The sequence below is a fragment of the Panthera uncia genome, assembly GCF_023721935.1.
Source record: "Panthera uncia isolate 11264 chromosome B3 unlocalized genomic scaffold, Puncia_PCG_1.0 HiC_scaffold_1, whole genome shotgun sequence".
NCBI lineage: Eukaryota > Metazoa > Chordata > Mammalia > Carnivora > Felidae > Panthera > Panthera uncia.
The window spans coordinates 112,889,189-112,905,005 of NW_026057582.1; the positions used below are offsets into that span (position 1 = coordinate 112,889,189).

General features: G+C 54.7%; 1 protein-coding gene and 2 long non-coding RNA genes across 7 annotated transcripts in view; 1 reads left to right on the plus strand and 2 right to left on the minus strand.

The window, feature by feature from the left end:
- ARID3B (AT-rich interaction domain 3B) overlaps positions 1 to 12,989 on the plus strand; it is a 58,410-nt gene extending 45,421 nt beyond the window's left edge. For all 4 annotated transcript variants that reach the window (XM_049613864.1, XM_049613865.1, XM_049613866.1 and 1 more), the window contains exons 5-9: positions 5,148 to 5,331; positions 6,419 to 6,699; positions 6,799 to 7,053; positions 8,437 to 8,535; positions 10,429 to 12,989. In XM_049613864.1, coding sequence (XP_049469821.1) covers positions 5,148 to 5,331; positions 6,419 to 6,699; positions 6,799 to 7,053; positions 8,437 to 8,535; positions 10,429 to 10,586 — 977 coding nt within the window. In that variant the 3' untranslated portion in view covers positions 10,587 to 12,989. The remainder of the gene's footprint in view (positions 1 to 5,147; positions 5,332 to 6,418; positions 6,700 to 6,798; positions 7,054 to 8,436; positions 8,536 to 10,428) is intronic.
- Positions 1,278 to 4,071, minus strand: LOC125910153 (uncharacterized). Its single transcript, XR_007453872.1, has 3 exons — positions 4,000 to 4,071; positions 3,650 to 3,770; positions 1,278 to 1,485 (listed from the first exon to the last, which is right to left on the minus strand). It is a non-coding gene; the product is annotated as an uncharacterized LOC125910153 (long non-coding RNA).
- Positions 9,234 to 11,550, minus strand: LOC125910152 (uncharacterized). Of its 2 annotated transcripts, none has more exons than XR_007453871.1 (3): positions 11,476 to 11,550; positions 10,657 to 10,769; positions 9,234 to 9,360 (listed from the first exon to the last, which is right to left on the minus strand). It is a non-coding gene; the product is annotated as an uncharacterized LOC125910152 (long non-coding RNA). The 2 variants fall into 2 exon arrangements; XR_007453870.1 differs by lacking the exon at positions 11,476 to 11,550 and adding an exon at positions 11,120 to 11,207.
- Positions 12,990 to 15,817: the final 2,828 nt, after the last annotated feature.

Below are 15,817 nucleotides of genomic sequence, written 5' to 3' on the forward strand. Positions count from 1 at the left end.
GCAGAGGAATGGGCAGGAAGCCTGTCCGTCTGCCCGTGCACACCCCCGCTTAACACGGGCCTTAATTCTTTTAGGCTCTCCAGTCGACCGCCCGGCTCTCTTGACAGGCAGTGGAAATGATTAATGATCATTTTCAAAGCCAGGAAAAAACAGCGAGGGTCCTTGGCAGGGCCACGTCCTGGGTCCTGGGCCCTCACCCCTGATCAGCGGGCGGGAAGGCAGCCATGTGACTGTCTGGGGTCCCCGCCCCTGACTGTGTCTCGTCTTCGTTGGAACAGGCCCATTTTCTGTGGTGGGGTGGATGTGCCACCTCCCATCTTTGTCTCCAGCGCCCAAGGAGGCTGTCTCCTCCCTCCGCCCTCACCCCTACCCCTTCCCCCTATCTCCGCAGTCTTGAGTGGCAGGAAGGAGAGCGAAGTACCAGGGAGCAGCTTTTCTTTGGCTCCATGTATCTGGAAGTTCCCAATGACAGCTTTGGCCTTGCTAGTGCCGTGCCCCAGCGGCGTTCCCACCACCCAAGGGTTAAAGCCCCAGGAGCTCCACAGCCTCTCTGGGTCCCTGGCCCTCATAAAAGCCTTTCTGCGTAGTCCCTTGGGCTGCCTCAGGCTCCCTGGCTGAAATCTGATAAGGGCCCTCTTTGTTGGAACTGTCAGTCTCCTTTATTGAGGAGGGAACTGGAGACCAGCGGCATTTCTTGGGGTACAGATAAGGCCCTGGATTCCTGTCAGAGGGAGCATGATTAATTACCCTCAATCCTAGCTCCTGCTTTGATAGCAGTGACTGACAGTACACAGGCTCCCCCATCAGGTGCTCACGCCCCCTCTGGGAGGCCTGATGGGGGTGGAGATTCAGCCTCCTGCAGGGCCAACGCTAGTGACCCACGAAGTGCTCTTGCAAAGGCCATTTGCCTCCTTCCTGGTTCTCTGCAGGTTGTTTTTGCTCTTATTGTGGACAGAGATCTGTTACCTTCCAGGTGAAGAGCCTCCTTAGAGGAAGATATAATCCAGCCCAGAGAGCAAGCCAGAGACACCCCTCTTCCCTGCAAGGCTGGGGGAAGAGCGTATGGCCGTGGTCCTTAGCCACACAGGGGCCTCCATAGGACAAGTTCCTAAACCATCCACCTAAAGTCACTGGGCAACATTATTCCATAATTCAGGCAAGCTCCTAAAACCAACTCACCCTCCCTTCGGCAATAATCATTTTTTTATTTATTTATATAAAAAAATCTATCCATTTTTGTTTTAAGTTTTTATTCATAGACTCATAGGACTGAAAGGCATCTAGCCCAAATTCCTCATTTCACAGATGGAGACACTGAGACCCGAGTATGTCAGTCCCTCGTCCCCACTCCCCAGTATGATATATTGGTCCTCTTTCTTGTTCAGAAGGTAAACTCCACTACAAGGCCTTCCCCCATCTCTCTTCATAGCTGAGTCTCCTTGAGGCAAGGGAGATGGCTGCCAGGTCCGTTAAGCACAGGGCAGCCTGCAGAGACAGACCAGTCTGAGGGTCCTGTTTCTGTCGTTTGTCTTGAAGCCAGCGCAGGTTTTGTGTATGGATTGTCTGGACAGTGTGAGAAAACCGTACCGTCCTCTACATCTAGCACTCAGAATAGTCTCAGCTTTGTTTCTGACAGTATCGGGGTGCCTCCTACCCTGGGAACTATTTTCAGCAGTTTCACCGAGCGCCAGACTCTGGGAAGATAGCACCCTGCCCCCTTACCCACTCGTCTCTGCACCAGGGTGCCAGCTGTATCCCAGACCTGTGCTTTCTCCCCAGGGGTGCTGGGACGAGGTCACTTTTTGGTTAGATTTACGGCCTATGACTTCACGTGCCACTGTGCCCCTTTCTTGTCGCCTCAGCTCCTATACCTACCTCTGTTTCCCCTACCCTGAACAGTTCTCAGCCTCATGCAGTCACATTCTGTGTGACTATCAAAACACTAACTTTTCATGAAATTTCTACATCTGTAATGTTGTCTCTCAAAGAAGCCATGTCAAATGGCTAGACAGTCCAGTGATGACTAGGGAATAGCCTCCAGAGGCCATGTGAGCTACACCTGAGAACCTTTCATGGTTCATAGCTACACCTCATCTTCAAACAAAATCAGTATAAACAGCTTGGTCACTTTCTATTCTCCTGGCTTGCCTCCATAAATGACCGTGTCCAAAAGTACAATACACTGTTTACGTTTGAAGATTTACCAGCATCGGAGATTGTAATGAAAATCGTGTAAATTATGAAGGCCATTTGCAAATGGATTTCGAAAACCAGATACATAGCTCCCATCTGTGACGGTTGGAGGACAGCACTCCCATCAGCTGGGCAAGCCCTGCCTCGTGGTTGGTTACACACTCAGCCGCACCCGTCTGTGTATAGCCCAGACCCGGCTGCCCTCCACTCTTTAACACATGCTGCCCCTTCTCTTTGACCCCACTGAACGTGTTCATGGTCTCTTTACCTTCTCAAAACCACCCCCCCCCCCAACTCTCCATCCATCCTTCTGCTGCCTGTCCACTTTTCGTGGGACCTGGACGCAAAGACCTTAACAACCCTGGGCTTCCATTCCCCCAGTTTGTTTACTAAGGGTCGTGACCCTAATGAGCCCGCTGGGACCTGAGGAGACAGTGACTTCTGTTCAGGGTTGTCGGCCTCAGACACCTGACTTGATGCTGGTGACAGGTCTGGCGGGCGCACTGCAAGCATTACGGAAATGCATCTGAGATGCCAAGTTGGGTAACCCAGAGCTAGTAGCTATGACTCTGAGGAGCATTTTTTTTTTCCAACCTGCACAGTAGTTTAACTTATTACACACTATAACATTTAAGAGATGGTGAAGGAGAAACAGTCTCTGCCTTCACAGAGCTGACAGTCGTCCTGGGCTACCCAGTGAACATAGGTAAAATGATCAGAGACTAAGTATCGCTGAACTTGTAGGCGTCATAACAGGAATTCGGAGAGAGAAGAAATCCCTGTGAACTAGGATAGCTAGAAGATTCTTCCTGAAGGCCACTATGGAGAGGACTTGAGCAGAGGCAGGTCATGTTAGGCTTGATGAGGGAGAACACCAAACAAACCATGGAGGAGAAATGGGCCTGGTTTGGGGAGTGTCATGAGGGGACCCAGCTAGTGAGTGAGAGTGAGTTGTTGGGATGCTTGAAATACTTTGTAGGTAACCTTTTAAGGGGTGTTGGGGCCCCAGGTGATGAGACTGGGCTTGTGGGGCGGGATGGGCAGGCATAAGAGTCTGTAGGTGTTGAACAAGGATGCCAGGGCTGTGGTGGCAGCCATGCTCAGGGTGAACGCATGGGTAAAGAGGCCGCCGTGGGCTGGGAAGGCAGATACGTTTGAGAAGTGCCTCAAAGGAAGGATCAGTGGAGCCTCCTAACAACCTCAAGAGGGGCGATAGGGGAGAGAAGAGGAGCCGGTGCTGCCCAAGACTTCAGAGGATGATGGTGGTGCTGGAAGGAAAAGGAAGTGATGGGAGAGGACGGGCTGGCTTGGGGATAAGGGTAAGCTCAGTGTGAACATTCTGACTTGGAAGGGAACGGGTCACTGTGAAGATGTCCAGGAAGCTTCTGCAAATGCGAGGGGGCCTTGGGAGTGGTCCTTCCAGAGTCTGGGCGATGCCATGAGGGTGTGAACTCACCTGGGCCATGAGTGTGCTTCGGCAGACAGGCCTCCCGAAGGACGTGGACCTTAGCCCTGTCCTTCCAGGAGACCAGTTCTGCCATACCAGGCTCTCGTGTTTACGTCCAGAATCAGGTTCACTGCCCAGAACACAGGGAGAAAAAGTGAACCAACACAAACTATGTGTCTTGGCAGTGTACCCACAGTCCTCTGCATATTTTACCTGTGAATCTTTGGATCTAACACTATGACCCCTTTTTGTTTTGACCCTCTAAGGACCAGCTGATCAAGACAAAAGTTCTTCCAGACCTCCTGCCCCCTCCCCACACTTAGAAAAGAGGCCTGGTGCTGCCATCCAGCTCCACATACATGTTCATGCTCAGGCTGTTTGCTCTTCGTGCCTCTAGCTTGCATTATCCTGTAAAAGAGTTGATGAGGCCAGTGTTCCAGGGCTAGGAAGAAAATGGCATTCCTTGAGGGGAAAGAAGCAGGAAGAGCTGAAATAAACAGCACTTCTCGAAAACCAAGCTGGCTCACCGTCCACCAGGCAGGCAGTGAGACCTCAGCAAGACTGGGGCAGTGGGAGGGGGCCAAGGCAGAGGAGAGCAGCCTGTGTACAGTAAAAGGAGTTTGCCATCAAAAGGCAACAAGTCTCATACCCTGCCCTGGACGGTGACCCTTCCCTGCGGAATTCTCCCCTCTGACCTCCAGATCATTAATCCTGAGGCTGCCAAATGACAGTCATCCATCACGCCTCCTGACGAGCATCCCAGCCGCCTGTGAAAGGACCCCAGCCCCGCCCTCCCTGCCGTCCCCTGGTGCTCATTAGTGGGCCTTCCTGCCTGGTGCCAGGTTTCCTAATCAAGTCCCTGGCTCCTCTCACTTCCCTTCGGGGCCAGTAGCGGAAGCTGCTCTGACCCTCCCTCTTGCAGAGGCCAGGGAGGGGGTGGAGTGATTAGTGGGGAGAGAACCATTGAGTGGCTTTTTATCCCCCTGGAGACTTGTGTGTCCAGCGGCTCCTTTGACTTGGTGGGGACCCAGGAGAGAAAACATTTCTCCATCCTGCCACAGGAGAGGGGGAAGCAGACAGTATGCAAATGAAAACACTGTTATAAAGTGCATGTAGAGCTACGAAAGAGACACCCAGGGAGCTGTGCAGGTGGGTGGTGGGACAGCCGAGTGGCTTCTGAAGGCTCGAGAGGAATGTGAGTGGCCACATCATTAGGAAAGAATCTGGACTCATCTTCGTAGCCAAAAAAATAAAAATAAAGGGAAAACATACCCAGAAAGACTAATGTCTTAAGCAAGACCACAAAGCCTGTGAGATGGACCTGTCTGCTCATCCCAAGGAGAACTGGCAGCTAGTCTGTCTGATAGCTTCCAGCTTTGGGAGTTGGAGTCAGATTAAAGCAGATTCGTGAACATATTTCTAACTCAGCAAAAGGTGGGCCCATGGATATGTCTTCTTTCTCTGCTTGATAACACAACTCTCTGTTTCTCTATTTGGACAATCACAGGGACTCCCATCAACCGAATCCCCATCATGGCCAAGCAGATCCTGGACCTTTATATGCTGTATAAGCTGGTGACGGAGAAGGGGGGCCTGGTGGAGATCATCAACAAAAAAATCTGGCGGGAGATCACCAAAGGCCTGAACCTGCCCACATCGATCACCAGCGCCGCCTTTACCCTGAGGACCCAGTGAGTGGCCAGGGCCCTAGGGAAAGGAAGCTGAGGCTGGAGAATAGGGATGTTTTAACCTAGAGGAGAGGAAGGAAGGAAGGAAATTCCACTGTACAGTGAGCAAGATGAGAGGAATTCCCAACGCAGCCAGGAACTTTCTGAGAGGAGTCCCTCTCTAGACCTGAGTAAGGATGAGAGCCACCATTTCCCAAGTATGTTCCTAGGCTACTTTGCCATTCTCTTTCTTTCGGGCCTCACCATTAACTCCGTGAAGTAGGTGTTATGCCATTTTTCAGAAAACAAAAACTGAGTCTCAGAGATAATAGTTGAGCTGAGATTCACCCCTGGGCTTCTGGCCCCGCATCCACTCCTTCTGGGACATCGTCTCCCCCACGCACCCCCACCCTAAGCCTTAGCCATTCCTACCTGACATTCTGCGCGCCCGGCCACAGAGGACCGGGATGTGGGACCCGTTTTTGCAACCATGTGAACTGATTCCGAGGGTAACAGGAGCAGGGGAACCAAGAGTAGCCTGAGGGGCATCGATTCTTTGGAGCATGCTGGATGTTGCTCTCTAAAGAATATGGAATGAGCATCTGTGAGTCAGTACGTCATAGCCTTGTTGAGAAGTGGGAGGGCTTTATCTTTGGAACTCTTCCAGCAGGAGTCGGGGATAGCACTGTAACCAGTACAGCAGTCCTTCTCTTGAGGCTCTTGGGACATCTGATGCAAGGACGGACAGCACTTCCGGGTCCACGCACAGTGGGACAAATCACTCCTATCCGAGCAGCATGACTCAGAATGGTTAGGACGTCCCAGGAGCCAGGAAGACATTGCAAAACCTTTCTCCCAGGGTACTAACACAGCACCAAAACACACATGAAACATGAGTGGAGATATGCTTTATTTCCCTGAAAGAATGGTGCCTCTGAGTGGAGCAGAGATCAGGACAGGGTTGAGTAGCAGCTGGCGGGCCCTGGACCTTTCTCTTCTGCCAAGTGACCCTGTGTCCTAGAGGCCTGCCCCACAGAGACCCAGAAACTTACACTGGGCGGCGTCTGGAGCCGTTTTGGATTATTCTCCTCGCTTGCTTCCTCTCCTCCAGGTACATGAAGTATCTCTATGCCTACGAGTGTGAGAAAAAAGCCTTGAGCTCCCCGGCCGAGCTCCAGGCAGCCATCGACGGCAACCGGCGGGAGGGCCGGCGGCCCAGCTACAGCTCCTCCCTCTTTGGCTACTCGCCTGCTGCTGCCACTGCTGCCACCGCCGGGGCCCCCGCCCTGCTCTCCCCACCCAAGATCCGCTTCCCCATCCTCGGGCTGGGCTCCAGCAGTGGCGCCAATGCCAGCAGCCCTCGGATATCCCCAGCAGCCACTCTCAGGAAAGGTCTGCAGGGGCCAGGGAGGGGGGAGGAGGGGGACAGGGAGGGAGTGGGAGAGCCCGTCGTCAGGTGCGAGGTCTGTGCCGCTCTGGTGCCTTTGCCAGGTGATGGAGTCCCAGTGACGACGGTGCCTGTGCCAAACCGCCTGGCTGTGCCCGTGACCTTGGCAGGCCAGCAGGCCGGGCCCCGGACGGCCGCGCTGGAGCAGCTGCGGGAGCGGCTGGAGTCAGGGGAGCCCCCGGAGAAGAAGGCCTCCCGGCTGTCAGAGGAGGAGCAGCGCCTGGTGCAGCAGGCCTTCCAGCGCAGCCTGTTGAGCATGGCGCGCCAGCTGCCCATGAAAATCAGGATCAACGGCAGGGGTGAGCGCCGCCTCCGACTCCACTCTCCACTCCCTGCCCTCCTGCTGAGGGCCCTCCTCCCGGCTCCACTCGGGCCCACCACACCCCAGGACTGGGGTGGGGGCCCCTCCGGGTACCCGGAAGGGTCTCAAGGCCAGAAAGCCACACAGGGCTTTACCTTCACCAAGCTGACTAAAAACTGCCACAGGCAGTGAGTGCCCTGTTCTCTGTCAGAAAAGAAAAGCATTTGTTCAAGGGGGAGGAGCCAGAGACCTTCGGGCACAGCTGCTGTGTTTCTCTTCCTCACCAGCCTTTTGATCTGTCTAAATTAAAGGGCTCAGCCTTCACCCTGGTACCTCCCCGGATGTCGATCTGGGCGGAAGATGGCATCTCCATTCTGAGCCTCCAGGAGCCTCCGGGAGGGCCCAGGCTGCCTGTGACCCTTACAGAGGAAAGAGGAAATACCAGTTTGGCAGCATAATTGACATCTTTCCCTTCCCTTCCTCATTTTTCAGGTGCCCTACCTTCTGGACTCCTGAATCACACACTCCATGCCCCTTGTTCCTTTCTCCTCTCCCCCCACCCCCCACATTTTCTTGGCCATTCTTGCCCCGATTCTGTCTCAGAACAAACTTCAGCCAGCATGTGGTGGGAAGTCAGGTGTGAAGGGAGCTGTGTGCATTCGAGGGCAGCACTCCCTGCCCCACTGTCCCCAGGTGAGGAGCAGGACGCTGGGGGCGACAGCCCAGACGGCAGGGCTCTGCTCTGTCACCTGCACAAGCCAGACACTAATAGCAAAGCAGCTCACCCGGAAGAAGTACTGGCTGTGTGATGAAAGGGCGGAGTGTAGGGTGAACGAGGCAGAGCCAGAGCCTATAGTTTTCTACAGACCCCAGGTGGTCAGGTGGAGATGGGTGCCAGGTGCCGGGCCACATGCTGGGCAGGTAGACCCTCTACCTGAGGACCACCCAGCCCGGTTAAGGGCAAGAAGAGGTTAAGGGCAAGTCCTCAGAGGCAGGGACTGGGGCTTGCTGGTCTCTGGTTCCCCAGCCTGATGGATAGTGGATGCTTAGTTAGCATTTGCTGAAACACTGAAAGTGGCGGTGCACAGCTGTGAGTCAAGGTCAGTCTTTGCAGCCTGTGATCCCTTTCGTGGGAGAACAGAGGGAATGGGGGAAGTGAGTGGCTAAGCAGGGAACAGAGGAAGCCAGCGATAGGACCTTGGCAAGCCTGGGTTCTCCTGCTGCCTGACCTTACGCTCAGGGGAAGGTTATCCAGATACTTTCTAGAACAGTGGGAGGCCTCGCCTGCTCTGGTCAGTCCGGGAGAGTGGGAGAGCCTCGGAGAGGACACTGCAGTGTTGGAAGTCCTAATCAGGCCCGCTGTCTCCCTTGTCCCTAGCAGAAGACAGAACAGAGGCCTCGGCCGCAGCGCTGAACCTGGCCACAGGCAGCATCGGGAGCATCAACATGTCCGTGGACATCGATGGCACCACCTACGCAGGTGAGGCTCTGGGAGCCCCGAGGGAGGCCCACAGCCAGGGCCCCTCCTGTCACCCTCCCATCTGAACAGCTTCCCAGGGGTGGCTCTCTTGTATGTAGTCTCGAGGTTCCAAAGGTTAAGTGGTTTTTCCAGACTGGGAGAGGCTGAGGATTGCCAGCAGGATGACGGATCCCCCCCCTACCTTCGACAGAATGGTGGAGACCCTTCATCTAACCCTTTTGGACCAACGGTTGACTCGCTAATTGCACCCATCACTTAAGCACGAAGCATCATAATCCGGTCTATGCCCATGCCTTAAACATCGCATTTGCTGTCATGGACCTGTGGTGCACAGGGCTCCTTGGAATGGTTCAGCTCCACTCTCTCTAAACATTGCCTGTCATTCCCTTTCTTTAAAACGGACCAAGGACTGACACGCAGGCAAAGGAATCTGAGTGTAGCAGAAATCCGCCTGTTTTTATGATTCCGCCCAGTCCTTTAAAGTTATTGCTGTCTACTTGGGCAGTAATTTGTTGGCTAGTTGGGTTAGCATCTCTACCAAGTCTTTTCAATTGCTGGAAACCAGTCCTTTTCCCGCTCCCATTTCTTTGGTTTAGGGGTGAGTTTGGGAACAAGCCCCAAGTCTTACTAGTAAGCACGGCTTGCTGAGTGGGGGCCAGAGAGCCCGAGGGGTCCAGAGGAGGGGCTTTAAGGTACACCTTCCATCAAACTGGTGCTCCTGTTCTGGCGGCGCCACCCTGTGGGCCTCACGCTCTGGCTCTGCCGGCCACCAGCTGCCAGCATCAGGGTTGCAGCCAGGGAAGAGACGGAGTTCCTGGAAGCAGCCTACGGAGAAGCAGCGATGCCACATCACCTTGCCGGTCACCACATGACTGGTGCTTTGGAGGCCACATTGAGAAGTCTCAGCCTGACATGGGGGCCTCTCAAGGAGACCAGACGAGACAACAGGCAGGGCCTAGGTGCTCTTTGCCATCTGGTGGTACTTGACGGTCTAAGAGGATTGGGGGCTGGGGGTGGGTCCACGGAGAAAGCAGGGAAAGACGATATCAGTGTCTGGAAAGTGGGAGATAACGCCTCCTCACAACATGGGGAGCAGTCAGAAGGGAGGTGAAGGCACCCCAGACCTCACCTGCATCACCCTTGTCCCACCTGTGCCCTTTCTTGGTGGGCGTGCGTGTCGCACAGGCCAGGAACTGGGAAGTCGTTCCCAAGAGCCCCTCACCTCTGTCCTCACCCCCACAGCTGACAGACCCCGCTCCTCTGCTCTCTCCCCTTTTCTGCCACCCCACAACCCCGCTGCCCTGGTTTGGGCCTCTTTCCTTGTGGGCCTCTGTTGCCCCTGTTCCTCCCAGCCCCGTGGAGAGCATTTTAAAACCCATATCTTATCGTGTCCCTCCCCTTCCTAAAAGCTCCAGGGCCTTCACGACCCTCGCAGGGTAAAACCTGCCTCCTAAGAGGTACACAGGCCTCCCTTCCCTCATCTTCCCATCCGTCCAGCCTCACCTGCCATGCCAGCCTCCAGCACATTGCCACCTCCCTGCTCCGGCTCTTCCTTTGGCCGCTCTTTCTGATAGCCCAGGCATGCTCTCCCCCTGAGCCTTTCCTGACCAGCTTGCCCCTGCCTTCCACCACCTTCTCTTTGTTCCCACAAGCCCCTAGAGGAGGGAGCAGTGCCCACAGAGCACTGGTTACATCTCCTCAAAAATCACGGTTTACGTTTCTGCCCCTGGCCGGCCTGTCAGCACCTGAGGCCGGACAGTATTCAGGACTCTGGTCAGCGGCCAGCACGGTGTCTGGAACGGAGCCTTATACAGGGCTGGGCACCCGTAGCGGGGACAGAGTGCAGCTGCCTGAGACTCTTTGCTCACGCTCGTTCCCCCCCTCCCCCCCCAGGTGTGCTGTTTGCCCAGAAGCCCGTGGTCCACCTCATCGCAGGGTCTGCCGCCCAGAGCATGGGCGGCAGTGGCAGCGGCAGCTCTCACTGCTCAGCCAGTCCTACCTCGTCCCGGGGCACCCCCAGCGCCGAGCCCTCCACCAGCTGGTCCCTCTGAGGGGCAGGACCCAGCTCCCCGTGCCCCGCTCTCCTGTCGAGAGTGAAGGAGGTTGATGCACAGAATTTACCTCATCTCACGGAGCCCACGTCAAACACCATGTGGCCAGATGTTGAGAGTTTGGACATGTCCGTCTGTCCAGGCTCCGTTCGGGTCCTGCTGTACTCTGGGGACAGGGAGAGGCTGCAGGGGCAGGACAGGGCAGCGTTGCCCAATCAGGGATTGTGCTGGAGAACTGGGCGGGGTCTGTGGGCAGCCAGCTTCCTCCGGGGTTCCCAGGCCACCTCCCGTCCCGGGCACAGTGTATCGACAATCTGTAAGCCGGCACAGGGCTGGAGGCCCTCCAGAGCCCTTCCCCTTAATTTATTTCCCTTCCCCTGCTTTCTGCCGTGACCCTGGGGTCACTGGCCTCTTCCCCTGCTCAGCCCTTCAGTCTTTAACTCCCATGTTGGGGCTGCTAGGGGCCAAGACAATGCCTTCATGGCCTTTCTCCGCTGAGCATGGGATGGGGCCCTCCTACCCACCTCACCTACCATGTTTGGTTCCAGGGGTGTGGGTCCCTCATATTCAAGTCTCGAAGCTATCCTCAGGGCCCCATGTCCCTCTTTTAATGGTCCCAAGAAAGGACACACGAGGGCAGTCCTCAGGCCCCAGAGTTTACTGGGTACCTGCTGAGGGAGAGGCAGAGCCTCAGGGGGCTGCCCAGGCAGGCCCTGGCACCCGCTTTCACACTGACCCTTTTCTGGCCCTCCCAGACCTCACGCTCTCACTCGCCCTTTTGGCCACCTCTCCCAGGAACAGCCCACTTGTCCCTCGGGCCCTCCCTTCTCATGGGGTCACCTCAGCCCCAACATCCCCAAACCTGCTGATGTCAGGTTCATTGAAATACCTCAGATTTGTAATTGTTGATGTTTGATTCTTCAGGAAGTATTTGCATCTCTGATATCTTTTTTATATGTGTTTTGCTGACTTTTTTGTTTTTAATTTTTATTGTTGTTATTGTAGCACCAAAGAAATGAAAGCAGATCACCCCTAAAGCCGAGCAAACCTTTGGTACCCCAGCCCCTCCGGCCCTTCGCTAAGACCCCAGTGACGAGGCGGGGAGGCAGGCAGGGCAGATGACTCAGGGATCACAGTGGCCGGGGAGGCGGTGAAGCGAGAGGCCCTTACTCACGCAGGTCAGGTCCGGAAACCACACGGTTCTGAAGATGGTTCCTGACCCATTTGCTGCCAGAGCAGGGCTGGTCCCACACCCTTACCCCCAGCTCCCCAGGGTGGGGACAGAATGGCTCCCCTTCACTCAGCATTGCCACCTCAGGGCAGGGGCAGGCCGGGGAGGCCCTGGGCCTTGTAGAGGCCTTGTAGAGCCATCCCAGGGATAAGGGGATGCCGTGAGCTCCGTCCTCCCTTGGGCCTCTGGGCTGGAGCCGGCCGCTCCCATGTTGGGAAGACGGGGTGATTGTCACACCAGGCTCATCTCTGGTTGAGTCCGCCCTGCAGAGCTCACAGAACACCGCTCACTGTGACGTCATCGGGCTGTGGTGGTGACAGGCCACGCTGGCACGAGCTGTCACACGGCTAGCATTCGGCCCTGTCTGTGAAAGGAAAGGGAAATCAAAAGCTGGAGCACAAAACAGCTCCCTCAGCCTGGTAAGCTGCACTCTGCCGGACGCATCTTCTCACTCCCTCCCCAGCCTTCCACACACTTGCTCACTCACACACACACACACACACACACACAGCCCCACCCAGCGGGGTCTGACCCTCTTCTGGCCTCAGGAGCCTTCCCGCCTTACCCACCAGGTAAGCGCAGGAGGTGGGCAGAGAAGAGTGTCTGGGATCCGGTGCCAGGAAGGGCCTGGTTGGCTGGCGCTGGGCCCACTTGAAAGTGTCGCAACATTTGGCCAGTGTGTCTTTCTCAGGGGTTTGGTCACGAAGGATGGACTCTTCTAGCCGGAGGACACAGGGACAGTGCACTGTGGCTTTCTGGTCATTGGATCCTCTCCCCTTCCCCAGGCAGCTTGCCCAGCCAGCTTTGCCCTCTCAGCAAACCCTTGCTGCCCTCGAGGACAACAGCAGGGTCTCAGCCCGGAAGCCCAAGAGTCAGGGATGCCAGCAGGTGCCCCAGGAGCAGGGCCCTGGGCAAGAGAAGCTTTCCCTGAAGGTGCAGTCCTGAAGGCCACAGGGCAGGCGGTGGGCCGGGGCTGCTTCGTCCCCACCCCTCCTCCCCTCCCCATCTGTGTACTCTGACCAGGAAAATGTGCTAGCACATGGATAGCCTAGGCAGTGGATAAATACCTCAGACGTCCTCTTGCAGCAAGTGTCTGTATATGTTGTGGTTATTTTCTATCTTACATGTTCTCGAATGTTTATATTTCAATAAACCTCTACCTCTTCACACAAGCAGGTCTCTCAGATGCTTTCAGTGACCCTCCCAGTGGGCAGTGATCAGGATGAGGGAGCGGTGAGAGCCTTGAGAGTAGAAAGGACCCGCTCCTCTGGATCCCTGGGTTTTCCTGAACCTTCTGCCCTTTACTGCTTATCCATTCTCCAGAGTGCTCACTCTCAGCCAGTTTCTGGCTTGGCAGGAAACCCTAGGTATTGCCTGACCACCAGGACCATCTCCAGTGGTTCCCCATCAGTGTCCTGGCAGGCACGGGGCCAGGGGACTGCCTCCATTTAGCAAGGCTTTTTTGAGCTCCTGCCGAGTAAGTATGGTCCCCGTGCTTATGGAGCTCACAGTCTTGTTGGGGAGGCACACACAATTATCCAATCAAAAATTGAAATGCAGTGTGACTGGGACAGTAGGCCATTGATGGCAGATGGATGCTGGGGCAGCTCACTGGGGCATCTCTGGAAAGCCTCCCAGAGGTGGCAATCTTTCAGCTGGAAGAGTGAGGTTGCTAGCTGGAGATGTGAGGAGAAGCATTCTCGGCAGAGGAACTGATCTATGGAAACTTGGTGGCCTCAGAGGACCTGCCCTTGGGGAATTGTGGCCAGGACCTGGAGTTGGAGGGGTGAGGAATTGGGGAGAAGTATGGCTGGGTCCAGGATGGATCCCAGGCTAAGGGATGTGGGTGCCATCCTTTGAGCATCAGGGCACTGCTGACACATTTTAACCAGGACCTAGGCTTAAAAAGAGGCTTTTCTGGAAGTGTGATCTGGAGTCAGGAGACATTCTGGACATTAGACCTCTGGGATGCCACCGCTGGAACTCGGGCCTGGACCCCGAGTGCCCAGCCTTTTTTTTCCACCATGATGCACATCCTATGGCTACAACCCAGTTTTGGTGAAACCAAGAAAAGTGGGCAGAGAGGAAAAGCACTGGGGATTTGTAATTGCCCTCCTCCACAACAACAACGCCCCTCCCCAGTCTGTGCAGTCCTCTGAGGCAGGCAAATGCAGACCCCTTTGCCATTCTGAAGTGCTAGCAAACGAAGAGTGACCTTGGGACAGGCTTGAGCCTCTCAGTGGTCTCTAAACACCTTTTGAAAGAAATGACCAGTCCTTTTTTTTAAGTATTCTCTACACCCAACGTGGGGCTCAAACCCCCCAATCTGGAGATGAAGTGTCACATGCTCCACTGACAAAGCCAGCCAGGCACCGCTAGCCCTTAGTACTTTAATAACTGGTAACCAGTAGTTGGTATCACACCTCACAGCTTCCTGTGGCGCAGCAGGGGGCCGCCACACAGAGGTGCAGCAGGCCTAGCCCACGGGGGTGTCGGGGAGGTGAGGAGAAGCAGGGTCTAGAGACCTCTGAGGCGGAAACGGTGCATCGTGACTGCAGGGGGTGGTGAGAGGAGAAAAGCTCCCGACGGACGTGGAGAATCTAGGAAGAACAAGGCACCAGGCCGCTGCAATTCCTTCCCGTTTCAGTTTAACAAGACCTATAGGAGAATATCTTCCAAGACCTCGAGAAAGGGAAGAATTTCTCCAACTAGACCCTCCAAAAGAGTTTATCAAAAGATCCTGGTATTTTGGGATACCTGGGTGGCTCAGTCAGTTAAGCATCTGACTCGATTTCAGCTCAGGTCATCATCTCACAGGTTCGTGAGTTTGAGCCCCACATCCGGCTGTGTGCTGACAGTGTGAAGCCTGCTTGGGATTCTCTCTCCCCCTCTCTGGCCCTTCCCCCTCAAAATAGACAGATACAGGTTTTGGGGGCACCTGGATGGCTCAGTTGGTTAAGCTTCGGACTCTTGATTTCGTCTCAGGTCATGATCACACGGGTTGGTGAGATCGAGCCCTGCATTGGGCTGTGTGCTGACAGCTTGGAGCCTGCTTGGGATATTCTCTCTCTCTCTCTCTCTCTCTCTCTCTCTCTCTCTCTCTCTCCCCCCTCCCCTGCTCACGTTCTCACATTCTCTCTCTCAAAATAAATGAACAGTAAAAAAAAAAAAAAAAAAAAAAAAAGATACTGGTATTTAGAAAGACACACTGGGAGAGTCCCCTGGATGGCTCAATTGGTTATGCATCCAACTCTTGACTTTGGCTCAGGTCATGATCTCACGGTTAGTGAGTTTGAGCCCTGTGCTGGACTCTGCACTGATGGCACGGAGCTTGCTTTGGGTTCTCTCTCCCTCTCTCTCTGCCCCTCCCCTGCTTGTGCTCTCTCTCTCTAAATAAATAAATAAACTTAAAAAAAAAATAGATGATACTTGCAACATAAAACTAACAGCCAGAGTGTGTGTGTGTGTGTGTGTGTGTGTGTGTGTGTTAATGCTTATTGTTAAAAGCAAAAAGGGGAGGGGGGGTTGGAAGAGGGGGCCAAGTCATGAACAGCTGTTTTGCAGAAGAGGAAATACAAATGGCTGGAACTCACTGGGGCCAGGGAAATGCACAGAAAACCATTCCACACCATCAGATTGGCACACACTTTGGTCTTACAACACCAGGTCTTGGCAAGGATGGGGAGCAATGGGAACTCTTGGAGACTGCTAGGGGAGTGTAAATTAGTCTAACCACTTTGGAAAACACTTGGGCATTCCCAAGTGGCACATGCAATTCTCCTAGGTTTGTACCCCAGAGGAACTGCACGTGTGCTCCAGGAGACCTGACAGCACTTACCTATGAAACTATCGATTTCTGAACACTGGTGTGGGCCAGGTGCTGTTTTAAGTTCTCTGTGTTAATTCCTTGGATTCTTTACACATATGAGATGGGACTATGATTCCCATTTTACAGATGAGGAAACCGAGGAACAGAGAAGTTGAGTTACTAGCCTGAGGT